The sequence below is a fragment of the Drosophila sechellia genome, chromosome 3R (genome assembly GCF_004382195.2).
Source record: "Drosophila sechellia strain sech25 chromosome 3R, ASM438219v1, whole genome shotgun sequence".
Lineage (NCBI taxonomy): Eukaryota > Metazoa > Arthropoda > Insecta > Diptera > Drosophilidae > Drosophila > Drosophila sechellia.
In genome coordinates this window covers 16,776,067-16,797,334 of record NC_045952.1, presented here as the reverse complement: position 1 = coordinate 16,797,334, position 21,268 = coordinate 16,776,067, and the positions used below count along the sequence as shown (strand labels likewise).

The 21,268-nt window shown below is 44.2% G+C and overlaps 1 protein-coding gene across 1 annotated transcript; it reads left to right on the top strand.

Moving 5' to 3' along the window:
- The first annotated feature begins 7,740 nt into the window (after positions 1–7,740).
- Positions 7,741–18,307, top strand: LOC6606779. The gene is made up of 8 exons (XM_032722311.1): positions 7,741–8,385; positions 12,807–13,478; positions 13,577–13,824; positions 15,112–15,777; positions 15,900–16,144; positions 16,206–16,378; positions 17,119–17,242; positions 17,647–18,307. Exons 2-8 carry the CDS (start codon positions 12,985–12,987, stop codon positions 17,776–17,778), a joined length of 2,082 nt encoding a protein of 693 aa, XP_032578202.1. The 5' UTR covers positions 7,741–8,385; positions 12,807–12,984; the 3' UTR covers positions 17,779–18,307.
- Positions 18,308–21,268: the final 2,961 nt, after the last annotated feature.

Sequence of the window (21,268 nt, the reverse complement as noted above, 5' to 3'; positions counted from 1 at the left end):
AGTAGTAGTCCCAGTCCCGGTCCTCAGTTCGCTCGAGTGGTGAATGGACGTAGGTAACTCCACCGAATTGCAGTGGAACGACGAACGTAGTTTCCAGCTTCGCCGTAGATTGGCAACATTTGATGGCCAAAGTTACGTTCGCATTTATCTTTCGAGCAAGTGTCACTTGTGAGTTTCTTGAATCGCAGCCAAGACCGGAGAACGGCTGTCCAACCGGAGAGGCATCCGGACCATTCCGAGCATCCTGCTGAGCAACAGGAGTCCTGTGGCTGCGGTTTTAAAGGGGATTCCTGCTGAAGGCAACTAAACCCTTTTTCCCCAGCGTTCAATAAGCAGCTTAATTGCTACAATCTTATCAACTATACAATACAATCTTGCTTGCAACAAAGTAGGAGAAAAGGACATCAACCTTTGCTAGGGGTTAAATATAAAGCAGACTCATAGTGTTTACTAGATTAGGCTTAGGGGAAAATAATTTATTTTGATTTCAATGTATCCCAAAGGGTTGATGAATATAGATTTCTATAAAATAAGTTATAAGCTCATAAGCTCATTTATATGTTTTAACCATACAAATCCGAAATATTCTCTTGCCTAACGAATGGAAAATTCGCAAATCAAACATCGAATTAAATTTTCTGTTACATTTTCCAAAACACACGCTAATTTGGCTGTTTGACAAATAACTTGTAATTCACAGGATGGTAATGTTGTTCCACCGATTTTGTGGTAAAATACCACAAGTCTGCGCTCATGATTTGACAAATTAGCTGACTTGGTCGCAGTTGTTGTTATTGCCCAACGTCAGTTTGATTTATGTGGCAGTAAGTTAATCATAATTTATGCCCAACTCAAGACAAGAAATCCTCGTAGCAGTAGCATCGTTTTGGTATTTCGAAGCAGGCTAATGACTTCAAGTTGGAAGCTTGTAGTCCGTTGGCAGATATTGCAATTTGCATATGCACAGAGTCGAGTCAGCGCTGATTAGCATAATAAAGTGAAACGCCATCCGTTGGCCAGGGATGTGCTGACTGGCAGCCGGAGCAACACGTCGTATGCGCAATATTAATTATTCAGAGCGAGGCAAAGGCGCCTAGAATAAAAGGAGCACACTCGACGGAAACGCAAAACAATGCGACACTTTGAGTTCCTCCTACCTACGCTTCCCTATTCCTATGGTATTCTGTGCTTCTGAATTCTCAGTCTCGTATTTAAACGGGAATCCCGGGAAAACATGGCCCGGCAATAAACGAGCAATTTATCCAAAATTACAAAAATGTGAGCAAACATTTTATTTGCGCTCGAAAGGCCGCCTTACGTAATACATAATACATATACGTACGTTGCACACACTGGCTGACATAAATCTTTGCCAATTCCAGCCAGAAACGCGACTCTTTCGTTTTTTTTTTATTTTTATTTGCCTTGCCCTCTAGTTTATTTCGTTCATTTCATTCTCTTTGTGGGTCTTCTTTGGGACTTTTTCCTTTCGCTGCACTGACAAGAATTTGAATAATTCGCCAAATGTGCCAAGTTGAAATGTTAAAATTCCCAACGACGCGTCGCAGCCTCGCCGGAAGTTGGCAAGCGGCCGGGAACTTCCGGTTTGGCGAAAAACTGGAGTCACGACCCACCAAATGATTGCAAATGAATGGGTGAGAGGTTCGGGAAACGACACCCACGAGGAAGCAAGGCAGCAAGGAGGCGAGGAAACGAGGATACGCGACAGGATGCTACAGGATGCGACGCCTCAAGAAGTTCGCGCTTAATGCATCATTAAATTTATAGCCCGAGAATTATTTAGCGCAATTTCGCTAATGTGTCACACCATAAAACAAATCACAAATGTGGTTCGCATTCGAAAGTTTGCCCTCTTAAATGAGATTAAATATATTTTATTTGTTATTTTATAACCAGACGGCAGCTTTTATAATTGAAATCACGAGTTTGCTGTGCATACATGGATACAAAGTATTGAGGGTAAAAAGTTGCTCTGATTCGATTAGCAAATTGGAAAGAAGTAGACTAACGCGATTTGAAATGCACTTTTCATGTACAAGTATTCGGACAATAAAAAGCAATTTTATTTGCATTTCCAAACTTTGTATGAGCTAGAAGAATTGGTACAGAACTTGATAAACAATCATGCAATGCTATATCAACAGCTTATTAATACTATTTAAAATGGGTAATTATTCAATAGAAATAATTAATAATAAATAAACCCTATTAAATATCCTTTTAAACGATCATAAATGAAACCTTTACCAGTTGATTCAAGCTGTTCTGAATCTCATATTTTTTAATCGTTCTACCTCTGTCATATTTTCCCCGTTTTTCCCACCCTCTACATAAGCCGCTCCTTGATGGCATGCTTTCATGTTTTTCCAACTGTTCTCCGTCTTGAATGGCACGAGGCGACAGCAAGTGCAGCCTGCAGGTCCTTCGAGTTGGTTGGCGAGGAGAGGAGAGATGGTGGGAGGAGAGAGAGGATATGGACCTGGTCCAGATCCTGTTGTTCTCGCTTCTGGTGCTGATGTTTTTCTCCGGCCGTGTTGTCAGTTTGCCATTCTCAGAGCGATGACTAAAGAATTTTTCAATAATCGAGCCATGCGCAAAAATGTATGGAGCCATCGCCATTCCTGCTGTCCTCCCATTGAGGAAATTAATAACGCCATCAAGCTGGAAAATGTCGAAGCATCTTGCGCGCGGCATACTTCCTGCGACACAGCTAAGAATTTAGCCCGGCCAACGAGGACCATTAATGAGATAAGTGAGACGGAGCATAGTTCAAGTGGCGCGAAATGAACCACAACTAATTTATTTTATATTTCCTCCATTAGCAAACTGTGTGCCATCCATCACTTTTCTGTTCTCGTCCGTCGTGTAAGCCTGATAAATTCAGCGATTTTGTGAGCCGTCAACGGCTTGTTTGTGCGATGCATATGACACATTGTTTTCAACGACACAGATCCGCTCCAAAAAGGCCCAGAAAGCAATTAAATAGGCGACTTCTCTGCACTCACAAAAATGTGGGTCAAAAAGATTTTACCATAATTTAAGCCAGACTAACAATCGTTTCCATAAATGATAATGCATTTTTTGGTAAATGATTACAATGATATATATTTAACCGGAGCCGAAGCTAAGGCAATAAATTTCGAGGAAATCGTTTCCCAAAACTCTGGTCATGTCGGGTATTGTGATTTGTAGCTCTTTTGGCCAAATTTGTATTTAAGTGCACCAACATGTATGTGTCCGCATATGCATACACGTGCCATATCCTTGAGCACACACTCTAATGGGCGTTTCGGGATAATAAGATCCTTCAACTGCCGGCGACGCAGGGGGAATCCCCGGGCATTTAAGCGCCGCTCATTTATCACAAATTTCCCATTTACCAGCGACTTGTCCGAGTCGGGTAAAATTAATATGCGAAAATAAATTATCTGGCCAAATGAGCAGCGTTTCCCGCAGCCGCCGAAGGTTACGGGTGGGAAATTCCATTTTCACACGCGCTTTACTTTTTGTATGTTCGTCCAGTTCCGTAGGCTTTTCAGCTTCATCAGTCACAGGAGCAAGTGCCTCCTGTCGGCCGGCAAATAATGCCCAATGGCCGGCCAAGTGAATGAGCTCGAAACACATGCGATACCCTGGCCAGTCTGCAGGGTAATTGAATGTCGGTCACGTGTGAAGGCGGCCGTAGTCTGCTCAACCACTCGGAAAGCGATAAAAACCCGGCCAAAGTCCCTTTAAGGCGGCTTTAACATTTCACAATGGCTTAAAGCCGTGCTGTTGAAAGTACACTTTAATAGATGGGATCCGATTTCAGGCCCGCTCACGTGAATTGCGCAGATAATCACCCCAACAACGAGCCTAATTTGAAGGCATTCATTTGGAAAATTAAAAATTAAATTGCTTGTCTCGCTGCTCCCGCCCCGATGTTCTCATATCACCATTATATTCTCATATAATGCAACAGTGGCCCGCAATAAATCTCATTAACGAGCACAAAACACAAACAGCATGCGGCAGCACAAAAAAAATTGGGGGATCCGAAGGTCCTTCAAGGAGCAGTTCCAAATTTTTGAGTTGCTGTTGCCAAGCACTCAATGATTAGCAAAGAAAATGTGTGCCAGGACGTAAGTATCTTACTTTGATTGGATAAGTTAGTTAGTACTTAGTACTTATGTTCGAATTTCAATTGGGTAACCAGGCTAGCTGCCCCATCCAGACAAAGCCAGAGTATCAATATATTTTGAGCTCAAATAGCAACACATCACATCATCATCATTGTTTGCGGAATTCAATCCCATATAAGCTGCCTATAAAAAAAGGGCTCAATTCCTTGCATAAACACAAATGCGTATTTAAATCGAATCGCAAAATTCCGAGGTGGTGAGCACTTTGCAGCTCCTCGGTGGCAATCCATCATAAACCTGTCAGCCGCAATATGCCAAGTGGTTGCGGCGGTTCGGCAGCCCAACTCCCCCATAACCCTGTTGCACCATATGCCGTATCACACATGCCACATGCCACATGCCAGCCGATGCGTTGATAAGATTATTGTATAAAGATATTCCGCAGAACGCAACACATTTGCATACGTGGGCGCTGGTGCAAAAAGTGGCCTCGAATCGTAGTCGCAGTTGGATTCTATTACATGCCACGGGACTTGCCGCCGGTTGCACGTTTAAATTGTATTTTGCCGACTGCCATCTGCTCGATGATGCCACGAGCTACAAATTTGCCAGTAAACACACAGTCGAACGAATCCTGACAGCCGGAACGCAATTGCTTCGCGCCCTGAAATATTAGCCTCGTTTGCCGGGAGTCAAATCGAGTCGAGTGCCCTGCTCCTCCTGGTGCTCCTGGTGGGCCCATCTTTATGGCCTCTGATTGCATTTGGCTGCCTCGGTAAAAATCACGTGGGCTATTGAACATTCTGCCCCCGAATTGTCTGCATAAATATTTAAATATTCCCAAGATTGCACTCGTTTACGTTGTGAAACTGTAAATGATATGGGCCTTCAGATTTGGCCCTTTTTGTTGCGTCGATTAGGGTCATAGTTCTAACGTCATTTCCCTTTGGTGAAAATATACATACCCCATTGAACTTAAAGTTCAAAACTCAATGTCATGTATTTTAAAGCTTTCCCCTTGCTCCAACCCAACTAAACCAACTTCAAAGCCACACGCGGGCCAATAAAGCAAGGGCCAACTAACCCATGCCCATCGAAATATTGACGCCTGGCCTCCTAATTGCTCGGCAAACGCTCGCCAATTCATCGCACACCAGATCAGGAAATCGGGGATGTGGTGTAGGAAGGAGGAGGGCTTAGCTTCACCCTCGCCTAAAATAAGTTTTTTTTTTAGCGCCGACAGCATCCCTTCTTTTTTTTTAAGGACGAAACGGCATCCGCCTCCAATTAGAGTTCTGCTGATTTGGCGCACTTAGCGAGCGGCATGTGTTTGTACGCCTCGCTGCCCGACGTCCAACGGCCATGTCCTCGTCCTCGTGGAGCTGGGTGGTGGACAGTGGGAATAGGAACCCATTAAGATCATGCTCCATTAATTGAGTTCCCATGAAATCGCCCCGGTCCATGTGAATGACACTTGTTACTGGGGGCCGATTGGGCTGGTGTCAAAATTGTGCATGTTCCAAATGGTTTTTGGCCATCCAAACTGCCGACGACTTTCACGCCCCCCTTCCCTCTTGTCAAATTAAGCTACACTTGCAAAGCGCCAAAAGAATCGTGGGCGTAGGGGAGACGGTGGAGTAGGATTTCTGGGCAAGAAGAATTAAATATGCATGGCTATGTTTTGGAGCTCGATTGCCAAGTGGGGGAGTTAGCCGATTGCCATCGCTCGTAATTGTAATTAGCTTCTGCACAGAGAGAGGCCTCCAAACCGAATTGGATGAACAAAGGATCTGTGGGGCGTGGCAGATTTAGAGATTTTGTGCATTTGGCTGTTCGGGTGTTTGGCCACTGGGTGCGAAATCAACCAAATTGGCTAAATGGGTTAGCACTGGCGCCGTTTGCCAGATAAAAGGCATAAATAATCAGCACATATTGGGTGTGAATGCGATTCAAACAGAGTGCGGCGATTCCCCCAACGAATCGAGTTGTGTTCCCATGAATGTGAATGGAATGTTGCGAAATTACATTTGAAACATAGTTTAATGTGTGGAAAGCAATTGCATTTGTGCGGTTTTAATTTCGGTTCATTTCAGCTTTGCCGCTGTATTATAATTTAAACTACATGTGAGCATCATTTCATTTACTCTGCTTTTTGAAACATTTAAGCCACTTACGTATTAATTTTAGAAAATAAGGAAAACACCCGCTCTCCGTAATAATGATCTGATAAATATGATTCATTGGCGCAACTCGAAATGTTTTGCGTTACATTAACATCAAACTTGCCACAAATATTAAGCACTCATTTCTAGCTTTTCCACAGCTTGCTCCTCTTAAAGCTGTTTACTTCTGGTCTCCAAGCTGCCGTTGGCTATAATCCTTGGTCCGTTCGGTGGAAACTTTTTCCTGGGTCTGGGGACCCAAATGAAGTTTGTGCCCGCACTTAACCAAGCCGCAATAAATCAAAACACCTGGTGGTGGTACTTAAGAGTCATGCCACCCAGGACGACAGGCCAACAATGGTGCGACATGAACAACAAAACAGATAGCAGCGAAGAAAGTAGAAAGGGATGCTTGGAATAGGTTAGCGCAACCAAAAAACCCTTGCCTTAAACTAAAAGTTAAAGTCGTAGAAATATGAATATGATTTAAAAGAAATCACCAATCCTAACCAAAGACTTACTGAAGATTTTCGAATCACTGATTTCATCTTTAGTGCAAATGCATCCTGTAAATCCAAACATCCTTAGTAAACGAAAATCGTTTGAGAAAGGCTAGCAACGTGCGAAATCAAAACTTTAATGGCCCCACAAAATAAGCCAAATGGCCAAGGAGGCGATAAGGCCACAACAACAATGGCAACAACAGGTGTTCGACACAGATTTCAACACTCACACAGCCGCACACGCACACATACACATGCACGGTAACCGGAAATGAAAACATTGTTGCCTACTTGCAGGCGCAGCAATTTTGAATACGGACTTGCCCGGCTGAATGCCGCACTTGCCAACTGCATCTAAAAGGGCTAAACAGAAACACACGCTCTACGCACTGTCAAGAAATGAAAAGTGAAAAACTTGCGAGCTAAAAAGTTTGTGGCGAACTTTTTTCTCGCACCTTTCTGCGTGTCGGAATGCAGGGGATTCTACCCACAGAATGCAGTTAAAACTTGCAGCCGCAATTCAATTAAAACTTCAATGTAATACCAGCAAGTACACATCCCCGTTAACGTACATACATAAACTCGTACTATACAAGAGTGGGGCTCCTTAACGCTGGGATGACAGCAGCGTGCCAAGTGGCAAGTGCCAAGTGCCTCGGATGGCTTCAAACTTTGTTGTTCCGACCTCAGCTGTCCTGGTGTAAACAAACGCCCTGGAAATGGAAGCGAGCGGTAAATGAGCAGTGGCTCAGTGGACCACGGACGGCCAGCAAAACAGCCGGCTTTGTGTTGCGAGTCGAAAGGGGGAAACGGAAACGGAAGAGGGAGTCGGTCCGTCAGGATATTATCCGCGCAGGCGCAGGATCCACGGATCCTTGCCAACTATAAAAGCCGCTGTTCTGGCCAAAACCAAAGCAGTTCGTTCGAGGCTCTACTCCGGAATATTCGCAAAAGCGGAAGTACTTGGAAAACCATACTTGGTTTAACTTCAAACTCGAGCTCGCTTGTTGATGTTGCGGCAACGCTATAAAAACTGTAATTAGTTTGCGCTCGCAAAATTTAATTAGCAAGCCATGTGGTGAAAAGTGGGAAGTAAATAAACAATCCTTTCGGAAGTGCATAATTACAATGCTAACAAACAAAAGAAACAATATAAACGAAATGACCAATACCGAATAGTTAGTCCAACAAAGTGACCACAAAGCAATCTAGTTTGCGTTTCCAATATAAATCGAATTGAAATCAGATTACAAGCTTAAATAGTTCAATGATTTGGCTTTCGTCGGACGAACAATGGTCACTAGTTATTTGAAGTGAGAAAATTATGCTAAACATGGCAAAATCTAAAATGTATAATTAAATTTAACGAATCAACGTGTTTTTAATCAGTGAACCAGTATTAAATAAAATAAATAATTATAATCCGCAGTGTTTGTCTAAAAAAGAGAGAAGAAGTGATTATCAATTATCTAGGTAAATACCGCAATAAAGTGTGAATTGCATTTCGATATTGGCAAGAACCAATCAAAGGCCAGTCAAAGGATTTCACCATAGCCACATATCAAAGGAGCACAACACGTAATTATATTAAATTTCAAATGGTATCCCGGTGTTCCACGCACTGCCAACCGAGCGACCAGCTCCAAATATTTCCAGCTGACTTGTGGCCGCCTTTGGAGTCGGAGATTGATTCATGTGTAGGTCCCTCTGTGGTGGGTCTGCCACATGTGTGCGAGTCCTAGATCGTGCGGCATGCTGCTTAATTGCAGAGCAACCTTATCGCATCAGGCTCGCTTTGAGCCATTCCACAGCCACAATTTCATATTGTTACAAAATTGCATTGTTAATGGCCGTTGGCAACCCTCGACTGGCAACTGCTAACTGGCAACTGACAGTCGCTTCTGTCCGCTTCAAATGGGTTAAAGTGGTCCGCACCCACCAGGGGGGAATGGCAAATCCGTGGAAGTAGGATATATATATATATGTATGTACTTAGGGGGCTTTGGCCATTTACATACCTCACCATTGGTTAATGTGCAGCCCCTTGTAATGGGGCAACTAACTTTTTGCTCTGTCAGCGCAAAATATCTGCGGTTATCTCGGCACCAGCGAATTTCTTTTGCACTTGCAATAAAAATAATTCCAGCATAGATAATGGATAATGGATAATGATTAGGACCCTCAATGTTCGAATGGGGGTGCACCTAACTTGGCCTGTTAAATCCATTTAACATCCCCATTGACGACCTCTGGGGTTTTGATAACCCTTTGCTTCCACCAAGCCGCTTCCACTTCCACTTCCGCAACAATAACAATAACAGCAGACAACAAGAACAGAGGCGCTCTTATGCCCATTAAGTGGCATTATAATTACAATTTGCACCGAGGACCAGCAGCAACCATGGAGACTGGCAGCCGAACTGGGAGCGGAAACGAAGGCCGACCCCGGCGATAAAGTTCCCATTCGAGGGGCTCATTAAGCTGGAAGGGATTGGGCCACTTAAGTCGGGCGGGTTAACGTTTAACTGCTGACGCCAGTCCGCTGGATTGGCAGTACTCGCAGTCTAATCAGAGCCGGTCCAATTAGCAAATACGCTTAGCAAATAATCCGCAAGGATTTTAATTAATTGGACTGATGAAACGAACCCGTCGACTTACGTCGATGATCGGGCCCACTGCAGGTATATATATTTTATCTCGTCCTTATGCGTCGAACAGGCGCCGTAAACCGTGTGATATACAGTATACGAGTATAGTACGCGCTCGCCTGTTGTTGGCTGAAATTCGGATTTTCAAATTAATTGTGCGCATAAATTTCCCGGGGAGCCGGAGCTCCATGGCCATATCCTTCCTCATCCGCATCCGGACCCAGAGCCAGAGCCAAAACCGGAGACGGCAACCTTTCGGCTTTGTTTTCGGGGCCAGAGCTGGCAATAAATTCACTTTCGTCTCAAATGAGTTTGCATTATTCAAATACCGAAAATTGAAATATATCCCCAACAAATATTTGTTTAGTTATAAAGTGGATCTACCCCAATTTATTATGATTTAAGCGAGCATCGAGATTAAGTCGCTTAGTTAATTGAGACGGGATTAACGTGAAAAATCGGTGGAATACAAATACTTTTCCCGCATAGCAATGGTTCGCAATCAATAAGCCCGGAATTTAATATAGCCACGGCGGAGGAGTTTGGACTGAGTGAAATTCCTGGGCAGGAATGGCGTGTTCCTGAGAATAAAAGTTCAGCCAGCCTGAAACACGAACTCCGGCTGCAAGTGATTTACATATTAGGACCTGCTGGAATTAAGTATCTCGAAGATAGCGCGTGGCAGATAAAACTATTTAAGCACTACACCCATACAATTCCAGCAGGATACAGCTAATGGCTGGGAAGATTACGCATACGCCCCGTTGCGTATACGAATGCGGATTCGTCCCTGGGCTGGAAACACTATAAAATTAATTTAAAGACACTTGGAACTTAATCATTCGCACAAATAAAAGGCGACAGTTGTCCCTGAGGATAATTGCGTATGCGTGTGGAACGGCCTGGGCCTTCAGTTTGATTCCTTCGAGGGTCCTATGGATTCCTTTCTGTGCGATGCCTGGCACTCACGGCATAATTTGGGTACAAAATATTTCCGCCAGTCCCTGACCCAAAAAAAAGAAAAAGGACACAAGCGATGGTACTCCCGCCACTTGTGGAAGTTTGGCCAAACGTGCTGGGCTTTTAAACTTGCCCAGTCGACCGAGGGGGTGGCTATCAGTTATACGAGTCCTCGGGGATCCACTCTTGTTAAACTCGCATCCCGCTGCTCACATTGTTGTCAGGCGGGAGGGACCACTCGAAACATGTCGGAGATTTGCGTGAGCCAACTGCCTTTTGATATTCAATCATCTCCAGCGAAGGGCATCCCATAATAGCAAAAAAAATGCACACTCAGAAAATGGGGAAGATGTGTACCTAATGTATCCATTCATTCTTATTTATTTATGTAATCAAAGTCATGAGATTAATCATATAGTTAGAAATATCACATATTTTTTTAAGTGTATATTTGCTCACATGGGTTGCTTGACTTTTAGCCGGCCTTCAATTTGTTCATAATAATGTCCGCCTATTTTTGAAGTGTCACAGCGTGGACGGAAACATTGTATTTTGATGTTTCCTTTTTCCTGCCTTCAAAAGGAAATTGAAATCGATGTGTGGATGCGATATACCCTCATCCTCGAAATCTCCTCCAGAAGAACTCGTCACAATTCGAGTAATGAGGAGCATAAAGGCGGAAAACAATACTAATTTTCGTTGTTGCGATGGGAAGTCCGAGGATTTCCCCAATGGATAGCCACAGAGTCGCGGCGAAGTTCGTTAAATATGCATTCGGCTTAGCCGGTGGACTTTTCCGCCTGATTTATGTATATATGTACGTGCCTTGCCGCTCGGCTCACCTTGGCCAAGTCGATTTGGAATTCAAAAGCTTTTAACAGATTGTCGCTGGCAGTAACTTTGCCAATTTGCAAAAGTTCAACTGAGCAGCAACGAGAGCAAAACAAAATGGATTAAGGGCAATAAAGGCGGAGTAAAAACAATAACAATTACACTGATTGCCGCCCCCGGAGAATACGATGAATGTTGAGTGACGACCTGCCGGTCAGTCGAACGGAAACGGAAATGGAAGTTGAAGGGGAGTGGAATGGGTAGTGGAGTGGGGATTGGAATTGGTAGTGAAATTGGTAGTGCAAGCGGTACGGAACTGTTAACTCGTTCGCTCGCCTACATTTTTCTGGGCCAACCGATAGACGAACAACCATGGCCATAAAACAATTGAGGTCTCCATTTTGCACAACCCGACGCACATTTGCATTCGTTTCCGAATTGGCGCGTGTTGTACATTTTCCATTTCGCACTGGGACCGCAGGACACCAAGGATGCGACCCGGTTGCGCTGAAAAATCGGAGCGCAGCTTTTGTTAGCCACTGGAAGTGCACATTTATCTACCGAAAATGTTTTGCCGCTGGCCCTTTTGTTTCGACCAACAGCGATTGCAGTGCTTATGTGCGTAAAAATTCTATTTGATTGCACGTTTATGTTGTGGATTTAACTTTTAGTCCCTTTTTGCCACTGAATCTTCCACTGGTTACTCCAATGGCCATTGTTTGCCCAGCCAGTATGCTGCAGAAGTCCTTAATCCAGATATTTATTTCCTGCACCAGGATATGAAAGCGAATGCAACGACTTTGATGGCCCCAAACCCCAGCATCCTGTGATCCTGCACCGTCTGGAGTAATCTTGGTCCTTAAGCTGCTTGTTACCAAGAGAACCTTTTATGGCCGCTATAAATTCTCGTAAATTTTGTGTTCCTGAGAGGAAGTACAGGTGGCCAAGAATAGCTATTATACCTTAAATAAATCTGAAATCAAATGAATTAGCTTGCTACAAAATGCAAGTAAGAAATACTTCATTTCAAAGTAAATTTAAAGTTACGTTTGAAGATTTTTATAGTAAAAAGCTTGTATTTTACTATTTTTCATAATTTGATTAAGAAAACCTTTGATAAGTTACCACAAGCTGTAAACTTAAGAAATATTTCATTCAGTTTCTTTAAAGCGCCTTTTACAAAATCTCTTTGATAAAAGTTGCAACATGAATTCAAATATACTACCTTTGACAACAATTGTTGAATAAAAATTACAAAGCACATGCAAATCTGTGGCATTGAAAGAAAATCGTGCATATATGAATTCGACCCTTTGCATAGGCGTCCTTGGGGAAACTAACATAGACTTCCATTGGTATAGATAGCGTATAACATTTTATATAAATCATACCAGAATGTAGCCACTGCAACCTGCAGCTATTATCATGCAAAACCCGGCTCCATTATTTGAATAGAATTGAAGATTCGGTTGGCGGGCTGGGGCTGGAGGGGTCCTTTTGTCCTTTTTGTCCTTTGGCAATGCCACCTCAATCAAGCTCTTTTTCCCCATCTTTCCGCAGGCCAACGATGAATGCAGGTGCTGTGTGAAAGTGCTGGAGTTCCTGGAGAGGGACGGATCCAAGTTGAATCAAAGCCGGAACGTGACTTTTGCCGAAAGTAAATTGAGCCACCGCAGCGATAAAAGCTGCCATGCCAACCGGCGAGTGGCGCTAGGACACTCGTAAAGATAAAGGATCCATGGCCCGGCCGAATCCAGGTGCACCCGTGATGAGAGCCGATGACATCTATTCGCGGGTGCACTCCGCCACCCCTCTGCCCCTGCCCCTGCACCTGGTCCTCCTGCTCTTTCTGCTCGTGCTGCAGCTCCTGGCACCGGCTGCAGCGACTCCCGTGAATCCCTGTGCCCACAAGGGCATGGCCGAGCTGATTCGCAACAGTCCGGTGATTGTCAAGGCCCTCGTCGCACGGATCTTCGCCGATGAGCCGGAGGGACCGGTGAAGACCTTCGCACAGGACACGATTTTAATAACATTAACGCCGGAAACGATATACAAGGGTGCCTCGCTGCTGAAAGTGGCCAACGGCAATGGCGATGCCGGGAATCCCATGTCGCCAAGGGTGGGAGGTCTCATGTCTTGGAGCTCGGGCCATCGCAGCAGAGGCGGCAGCGCTGGATCCGCGGGCAGCGGTGGCTCCTGGAGCGGCGCTGAGTCAGCCTTTCAGTACGAGGGGTAAGTAATCGGGGAAGCGCCATCACATCAGCCCGTTTGTCCACATCACCTTTCACCTTAACTTTTTGCTCACCCATATCGTATCCACTTAACTGCAGGCAGTTGAATGCGACCCTCCAGCCACTGCGTTGTTTCAATAATAACATGCTGAAAATGCTGCCGGCGGAGTTAATTGCCTTTGGCAAACTGCTGCCCGCTGCGACGGCATCCTCCGGGAGCAGTCCGCAGACCGCACGACAGCTTCAACGACCGCCCGTGGGTGGCGCCACCGATGTGCTGCAAGTCAGCGTCAACGGTTTGCATCGCTGGACGCCGCAGTTCGAGAATCATATCTGGAAGCATTTGGGTAAGCATGCACTTCCGCTTTCCTGGGTGGCTGCACTTAAAAACTAATTAGTTTGAAATGGACTTTAAACAAATTAGCTTGCAGTTTTCTAGCATAAGTTTCAATTATATTAAGGTATTATATTAAGGTGCTTTACAATTCGTATCATCCCTCTTTTCAACGCTTTTAAATATATTTAATATATTTTAAGACTAGTATATACAATATTTTCCGAGTGTATACGCCCAGAAGCCACTCGATTGCCTCCTCCGGCCACCCGAAACCAGGACTGTCCTGGCCGGGCTTCCGTTGCTTCCGTTAGTTAATCGCATTTCGCTTGTTAGTTGTTGCATTGTTGAGCAAATCGCTCCGGTCGGATGTTTGCCGAGTATTGGATGAACCCGGCGGGATAGAGTTTCCCAAACTAGAGGCCACTGGTCAGGCCGGGCTCGGATGTGGCAATCAGCGGTAATTGGCACTGGAGGGCCAAAATCTCCCATCCCTCAAATATCGCAGCATAATTGCATGCGACTATGCTATTCAAAGCCGATTACATGCCCTGCCTTCCCTGATGGTATCCTTTAAGTAATTCAACAGTGAAATGCGGCGAACACTTAAAATTCCGATACTTGTTCGGCTTATTCGTCAGTCTATTGTGACTTCATGAGCCCAGCTGGGGGATTAATCTTTGATGAAGATTGATAACCATCGTTGGGGATACCTCCGCGTGGATGGGGGTAAAATATAAAATAGAGCAAATAAAATAAAATAAAAAGCAGTGTACAAGGCGGCAACATCTCGATGACGCAGCAGATGTAGCAGATGTGGGCCACTGCCTCCTCCAAAGCCGGCAATCCGCACCAGCGCCACTCGAGGGAAGCAACACTTGACTTTTGTGTCAAGCGGCCAGGCGCGCACCAAGGATCTGCCTTGAATTGCGGCAACCGAATGAAAGGACTTTGGTCCCAACAACAAGCGGCACTAAAATTTGGCACGATGATGTCTTAATTTTATGGCTCATAGTCAGGAATAAAAGGCATTCCGAAGATATATGAGCATGAAGAAAAGATGGAGTACGAAGTGTACTAATAAAAAGAGCATTTATAAAATTCATATTTTAAATGCAGTAATATTTATGTAAACAGTTTCAAGCCCTATAATTTAATAAGAATTTTTTGTTCTCTTAAGTTATCCTTTGTGATTACACAACCCATTTAAATTGTGTAAAAATGAAAGGAACAAACTTACATTTAATTTGATTTTCCGAAACTCAGAGACTCACTGCAAACAATCGGCAATCAATTGCAGGCTGGGACGATTGGAGCGACTTCACCTTGTGCAGTGTCACCTGCGGTCAGGGGGTGCAGCAGCGTTTCCGGCGCTGTCTGCTCGACAATCCGCTGGTGGACATCAACATGAACATCAATCTGGAGGAGGACGACGATGACGACGACGAGGATGGCGCGGCTGAGGGTGCCGACGATGCGGGCGCAGTTGGGCTTTCCGTGTCCAAGGAGACGGACGTTTTCGGCGATGGCGGCAACGATCTGCTGGCCGATGAGGATGAGAACGAGCTGCTCATAATGCGAGCAAGTGGCGACGAGTCATTGCATAAATTTGACCAGGCAACGACGACGATTACGCCGCAGACCATTGACCGTACCCATGCCCATCCGAGCGCCAGTCCCCCGGCACCTGACCCCATGGGAGAGACAAGCGGCGGTAATGAACCACCAAGTGATGATGAAGGAGGAGCCGGCGAAAGTGTCAGGTTTGTGCCGAGTGCGCACAATGACCGGACTGGAAACGAAGTGGGAGCTGGAGCGGCGACTGGCTCCAGTGCTGGGACCAGGAAGGCACGTGCCAGCAATCAGCACAAGAAACGCAAGCCCACCAAGAGCGTGGCCCTGTCGACGCTCCTCTGCGAGGGCTACAACATCGAGCAGCGCAACTGCAATAGTTTCGAGTGCAGCGGTGAGTTGGCCAGTCACTTAAATACCTAAAGTATATCTTTAAAATAAAATCATTATGCTTAAGTATATAAATATAAAGAGTAATTCACTATAGTATTGCGCTCGAATGAAATATCATTCCAGATGACATAAGCGATCTGCTAAAGTTCTACAAGAAGCTGCCGATGGGTGAGGATTTGCCCACTCAAGCCTCGGATGCTTCGCTTGCCCCTTCCTATCCGGATGCATATTCAAATTTGGACCTTACCACGGCGGGTCTGATGGGCACAGCATTTAGTCCCACGCCCTCAACGCCCTACAACATGGGCTACATTCGCAGCTGGAGGAACCTGCTCAACTTCACCCTGATGGTCACATTAAGGGCTAAGGTAGGTGCACTTTGGGGGGATTTCTATGGAAGGGCAATCAGCGAATTCGTGACGTTTTCAGAACGACACCAAGAGCACGGCGACCATATTCTCCATAAGGAACGCCACTCACAATCTTTATCTGGAGGCCTGCAAGGACGGACTGCGTTTGTATTTGGAGCGGGACAATACGACGGAAATGTTGCCGGTGAAATTCAATTTATACGATTATCGCTGGCATCAAGTGGCCATCAGGTGAGAGCGTACACATATGGGATGGGGTGTATGCTGCGCGCAAGGATCTGGGCGGAGGATGTGGGCGATGGTGATGATTGGCAATCACTGCCTCTGTGTGTGCCTCTGCGTGGGCGAATGGCACTCACTTCGATCTGATGGCCATCGACGTTGACACTTTCGTTTATTTGCATTTTCAATTTATTAGCATAAATGTTTGTGCCATGAAACGCACACTGCCAAACACTTGACACACATGCAAATAGTAGGCAAGCACACAGTTGTGGCAGATCTATAAAAACTAGGAAAAAAAAAGGTTTTGGTTGAATTTGATTATAAGCCAAGTTTTTGCTTTTTAAGAAGCTGTGGACAATATCATTCGATTTTGATAGTGATATTAAACAAATTCAAGCTAAAACATAGCCGATATAACATGCATTGCTATATTCGTGACCGCAACTGTATACAGACAGCCTGCACATGAATATCGAAGGCCCTTTTTTGGTTTTTGCTTTTTACTGGCTACAACGACACACAGCCAAATTGACACTCGGTTCAAGTGGGCACCATTTGTCATCGACCGTCGGCACATTTCTCACTGTCACTGTATGGGTGCCCACCCATACATACACATATGTATGTAAGCGCGAGTGTACTAACAATGCACCACTATGTATCCGTATATATGTATATAGTTTAATTATTTGAGAATAGCTCACTTTACCATTATTGTTTCGCTGTTATTTTCATCCACCGTGCAGCATCCAGAACGGCGATTTTATATCGATTTACGTCGATTGCGCGTGGACAAACAGTTTCGTTGTCTCCAAGCGACTTTTCACGTTGCCCGTGGACGCGGATGTGGAAATCGGACGCGGCTTCAATGTGAGTATAGAATCTATACACGATATTTCCCGGGGGTGACATATTTTTCGATTTTCATTACTCATCATAAGCTGACATCCCTTTTATTTTACAGAATGGTATATACATTTTTTAATCTATATTACTTTAGAACAAAAAACGTAAAACCTCTATAAATATAAACATAGCACTTTTTTAAGCAAAAATGGCTTAATAATATATATGTATTTTGTTCAAGAGAAAGCATTTAGCATAAAATAAGATAAGCGTAAACAATTCGACATTCATGGCACTTTTATTGCAAGGCCTGCATGACGCCGATAGCGTATACGCCCCGTTGGTGGTTCATAAATTAAACAATTATTGGCGGACAATTATGTACGTTGTGTGCATTAACTTTCGCTGTTCTTTTTTTATCGTCGCAGGGCGAACTGCAGCAACTGCTCGTGCTGCCGGAAAACCAGGAACGGCTGCAGTGCAGCAACAAGCGCACCTCCATCAACGAGGTGAAGCGCTATATCATCGACACATTCATCGAGGACTACAATGGCAACTGAGGCAAACGCCAATCGACCGAATGCCACTGAATATGCATATATATTATGTGGCAGCAAGTCCACTCGAAATCCGATTACAAATTCGGCAATTCAAAACTGCATAGATTTATGATTATTCATTTCATTTGCATACATCTACATACATATGTATGTATGTACCATATTAGGGCAAGAATGTATGTATGTGCAACTTGACATACTAATATTACGCATACGCCATGTGATTTATGCGCTAGCAATAAGCGCACTCCACCACAGAAGCCATAAACAGTCAGTGAAATTCGATTGCGGACACATTATGGATGTCATTCATTCGCATTCCAATCGAGGGAATGTGCTCGGTATTTGTAATAATTAAGCTAATTTGACGGAATACAATAATTGTAAACGCAGAAATTAAATTAATTTGCATAGCGAAAGTAAAATGCAAAAATGGAAAGACGAAGAGTAAGATCAAATATAACGCAAAAATGGAAAGACGAAGAGTAAGATCAAATATAACGATCAAATATATATGGTAAAACAAAAACAGTGTTTTTTTCTACACCGGTTGGTTTAACATAATTGTGCCATCAAAATTGTTCACTGCCCACAGACACACACGGGTTTTTTGGGCTTGAGCAAGCAAAATTTGAATATGTAAATGAGCTGGAATATTGTGTGGTCAGCGGATTCCAGAAAAAGTTCACCAAGCTGCCAGTCCTGACTGTCAGTTTGTGGTTTTTTTTTTTGTGCTTTCGAGTGCGCTCCACTAATTTGACAACGGATCAACTTGTACATTATACTCTGGCCGTCAAGTGGTCCTGGCCAAACTACAGGATAATCCCTGAACAGATCCCCGTACATACACATGGAAGGACTTGCGCATATAGACAGCTCCAACTGCAGCGACACTTGAATAAAGTTCACCTAAACGGGCAAAGGCCGCTCCAAAATTCATAATTTCCCCTTGGCGGGAAAATGCTCCGACGGTTGGCTTCCGTTTAGGCGGCTTGCTTCTGTTTCTGGAACGTAAATAACCTCACAACTCCATCGCCTATTCATGCAGGGTATTTTTGAGTATATTGCCAATGGAATAAGGTGGTCCCACGGATCCACAAGTTAATTTTAATGTGAAAAACAGCTTATGATTCTAAAACAATATTTCATCTTGGATATATAAACGGAAGTAGTTGTTTACATTAATCAATAAGCATTATCTCCTATAAATTTCAAGAAGGAACCTAATTGTTCTTTAAACAAGCCCCAATAAGTATGCTATACTTTTTGTACATTTCTAAGTGCCATCCAATTAATTGGTATCCTTCGGTTGGGACACTAGTCCATGTGTATATCTTCTATTTTCTTCCTTTTCCACCACGTCATTGGCAATTTCAGGCATTGGGTAAAATTGTTGCCGCGCTTGACAAGTCGAATGCAGGCGACAGCCGGCGGAGACATTGATGAATTTCCTGTCGCATCCTTGGCGCTCGCTGTCTGGCAGTTGGGTCTTTCGCTCGAGGACTTGGCCACCGCCTGGCGACGTCAAATAAACCACCGACTACGACTCCACCAAACGGAACAGAACAGAACGGAACAGCAACCCATGGCAAGCCAAGCCAAGCCGTCGCCCATTGTGACTTAATAACTTCTACTCACGTCATCAAGGTGCATTGAACCGCGAAGTGTGGAGCGAGAAAGGATGGAGAATGAAAGGATGGGCCACAGGATAACCCTTGCGAAAAATGGGTGGTATCTGCGTTGAATGCAAGTGCAATGGTATCTGAGTTGGCTGCGCAAAGACACTCACACACACTCGTTGGCATCTGGGTTTTAATTTTGCACATCTATAAAAACCAAACCATATACATATGTGACACATATTCGAGCTGCATGCAATTAGTTGCAGTTGGCTGCGAAAGCGAACTGGCCAGGTAAATAGAGCACGAGCTCAGTCATTAAGAATTTAATAGTTGTTATCTTTAAATCCAGCCGTGACTTAAATTCGTTAACTTATACCTTGATGCACGCGCACGCACATAAATCTCTGACTCGGAACATTTTCGCGCAACATGTTGCACTCGATGTGTGCAACGCAGTGTTGCACAAAATGCAAACGTAAATCTTTTTGGACCAGGACCTTTGCTTTCCTTTTCCTTGCCCGCAATGGGAACGCTTTTAGCCGAATATGTGATACTTCGGACCAGGGCCAAGAGTGCACTTGAGTGGCAGACTTGGGGCTACCCACACAGATAGGGTATGAAAGTCACAGGGCAAACGCAAGTAATTCGTTTGAAAGTCGTATAAAGACGAACGAATACGCCAAAGGCACGCGTGTACAAGTGTAATTTTATTTATTTATGGCTGCTTTGGGTTGGAGCAACTTTCCTAGGATTCCGCGACAAACGTTAAATTTCTTTTTACTTGCAAGGCTTCTTAAGGCGAACTTTCAGCGAAAACGAAAATTACCAAATAAATGGAGCAATGTGTGCAGTCTTAAATGGAAATATTGAAGACGAACGGCGTATAAATGTATAAAAATTCATTATTTAATAATGTACCTCTTGTATACATTAATTACTTAGAAAATTGGAATTACCTTACTTTAAAGGCTTGGGTAAGTTTCATTTGGTACTACTTCAGGAACTACTTCCTATTTATACGTCGTAGCTTTAAGAATTGAAAACGGAACCGAAATAAAATAGTTCGGCTCAACAATGCGACTTGGACAATGCATTTCAGACGTGGCATGTAAAGCCATTCAACTTCACCCCTTCGCAACTGGATGACCAACAATGGGCGTTCATGGAACAGCGCCCACTGTCAATCTGAATCCAGAAAAGGGGCAGACCAAAGGCCATGGCCAGGGGTGCTGGCGAGGATGTGCTCATGGTCTGGCCACAGGATCCGTATAAATGCCTTTATTTGTGTAGGTCAAACAAAATGAACTGTAACAATATTGATACAGCTGCCATCGAAGGTTCGAGCACAAAAGTATTGTGGTGCGACTGCGACTATGCCGCCCCCTGATAAGTCTGCTGACCAGCCGTCCCTTTCCCCTGGCCAGCTTTTTGTTTCCGCTGTTCATCAAACCGGACGGCGGCTTCATTAACCTAAGCCACAGAAGTTTACCGAAGGATTAACTTGTCTATTGAATGAAAAATAAGTATTTGGTCGAGGCTGCATGCTCCAGAATGTGTGGATTCAATTTAAATGTAAGCTTGCTGCGGTCAAAATAATTGGCTTAAATAGTTGCCCATTGAATACAGGAATTCGCTATATTTGCAAGCAAAGTTAGGTACTTAAGAATATAAATATATCAACTTGTTTATTCAGCCTACTTTAATCTGTTCGCTATACAAGAAAAGTTTCAGTTTAGAGACTTTAAATTAATTTAATGGTATTTATGGTAAGAGGCTGGTTTGAAATTCCCGCCACATCGCAAAGCACATCACCAACGGACAGCCAACTGCGAATGGTGTGACCAGAGGCCACAGTTTTAACGAGCAAA

Bases quoted from the DNA above. Each gene is read 5' to 3' on its own strand.
- LOC6606779 (XM_032722311.1), top strand. From the start codon at position 12,985: ATGGCCCGGCCGAATCCAGGTGCACCCGTGATGAGAGCCGATGACATC. The intron at 13,825-15,111 runs GTAAGCATGCAC...AATCAATTGCAG, and splicing joins TCATATCTGGAAGCATTTGG to GCTGGGACGATTGGAGCGAC. The intron at 15,778-15,899 runs GTGAGTTGGCCA...ATATCATTCCAG, and splicing joins CAATAGTTTCGAGTGCAGCG to ATGACATAAGCGATCTGCTA.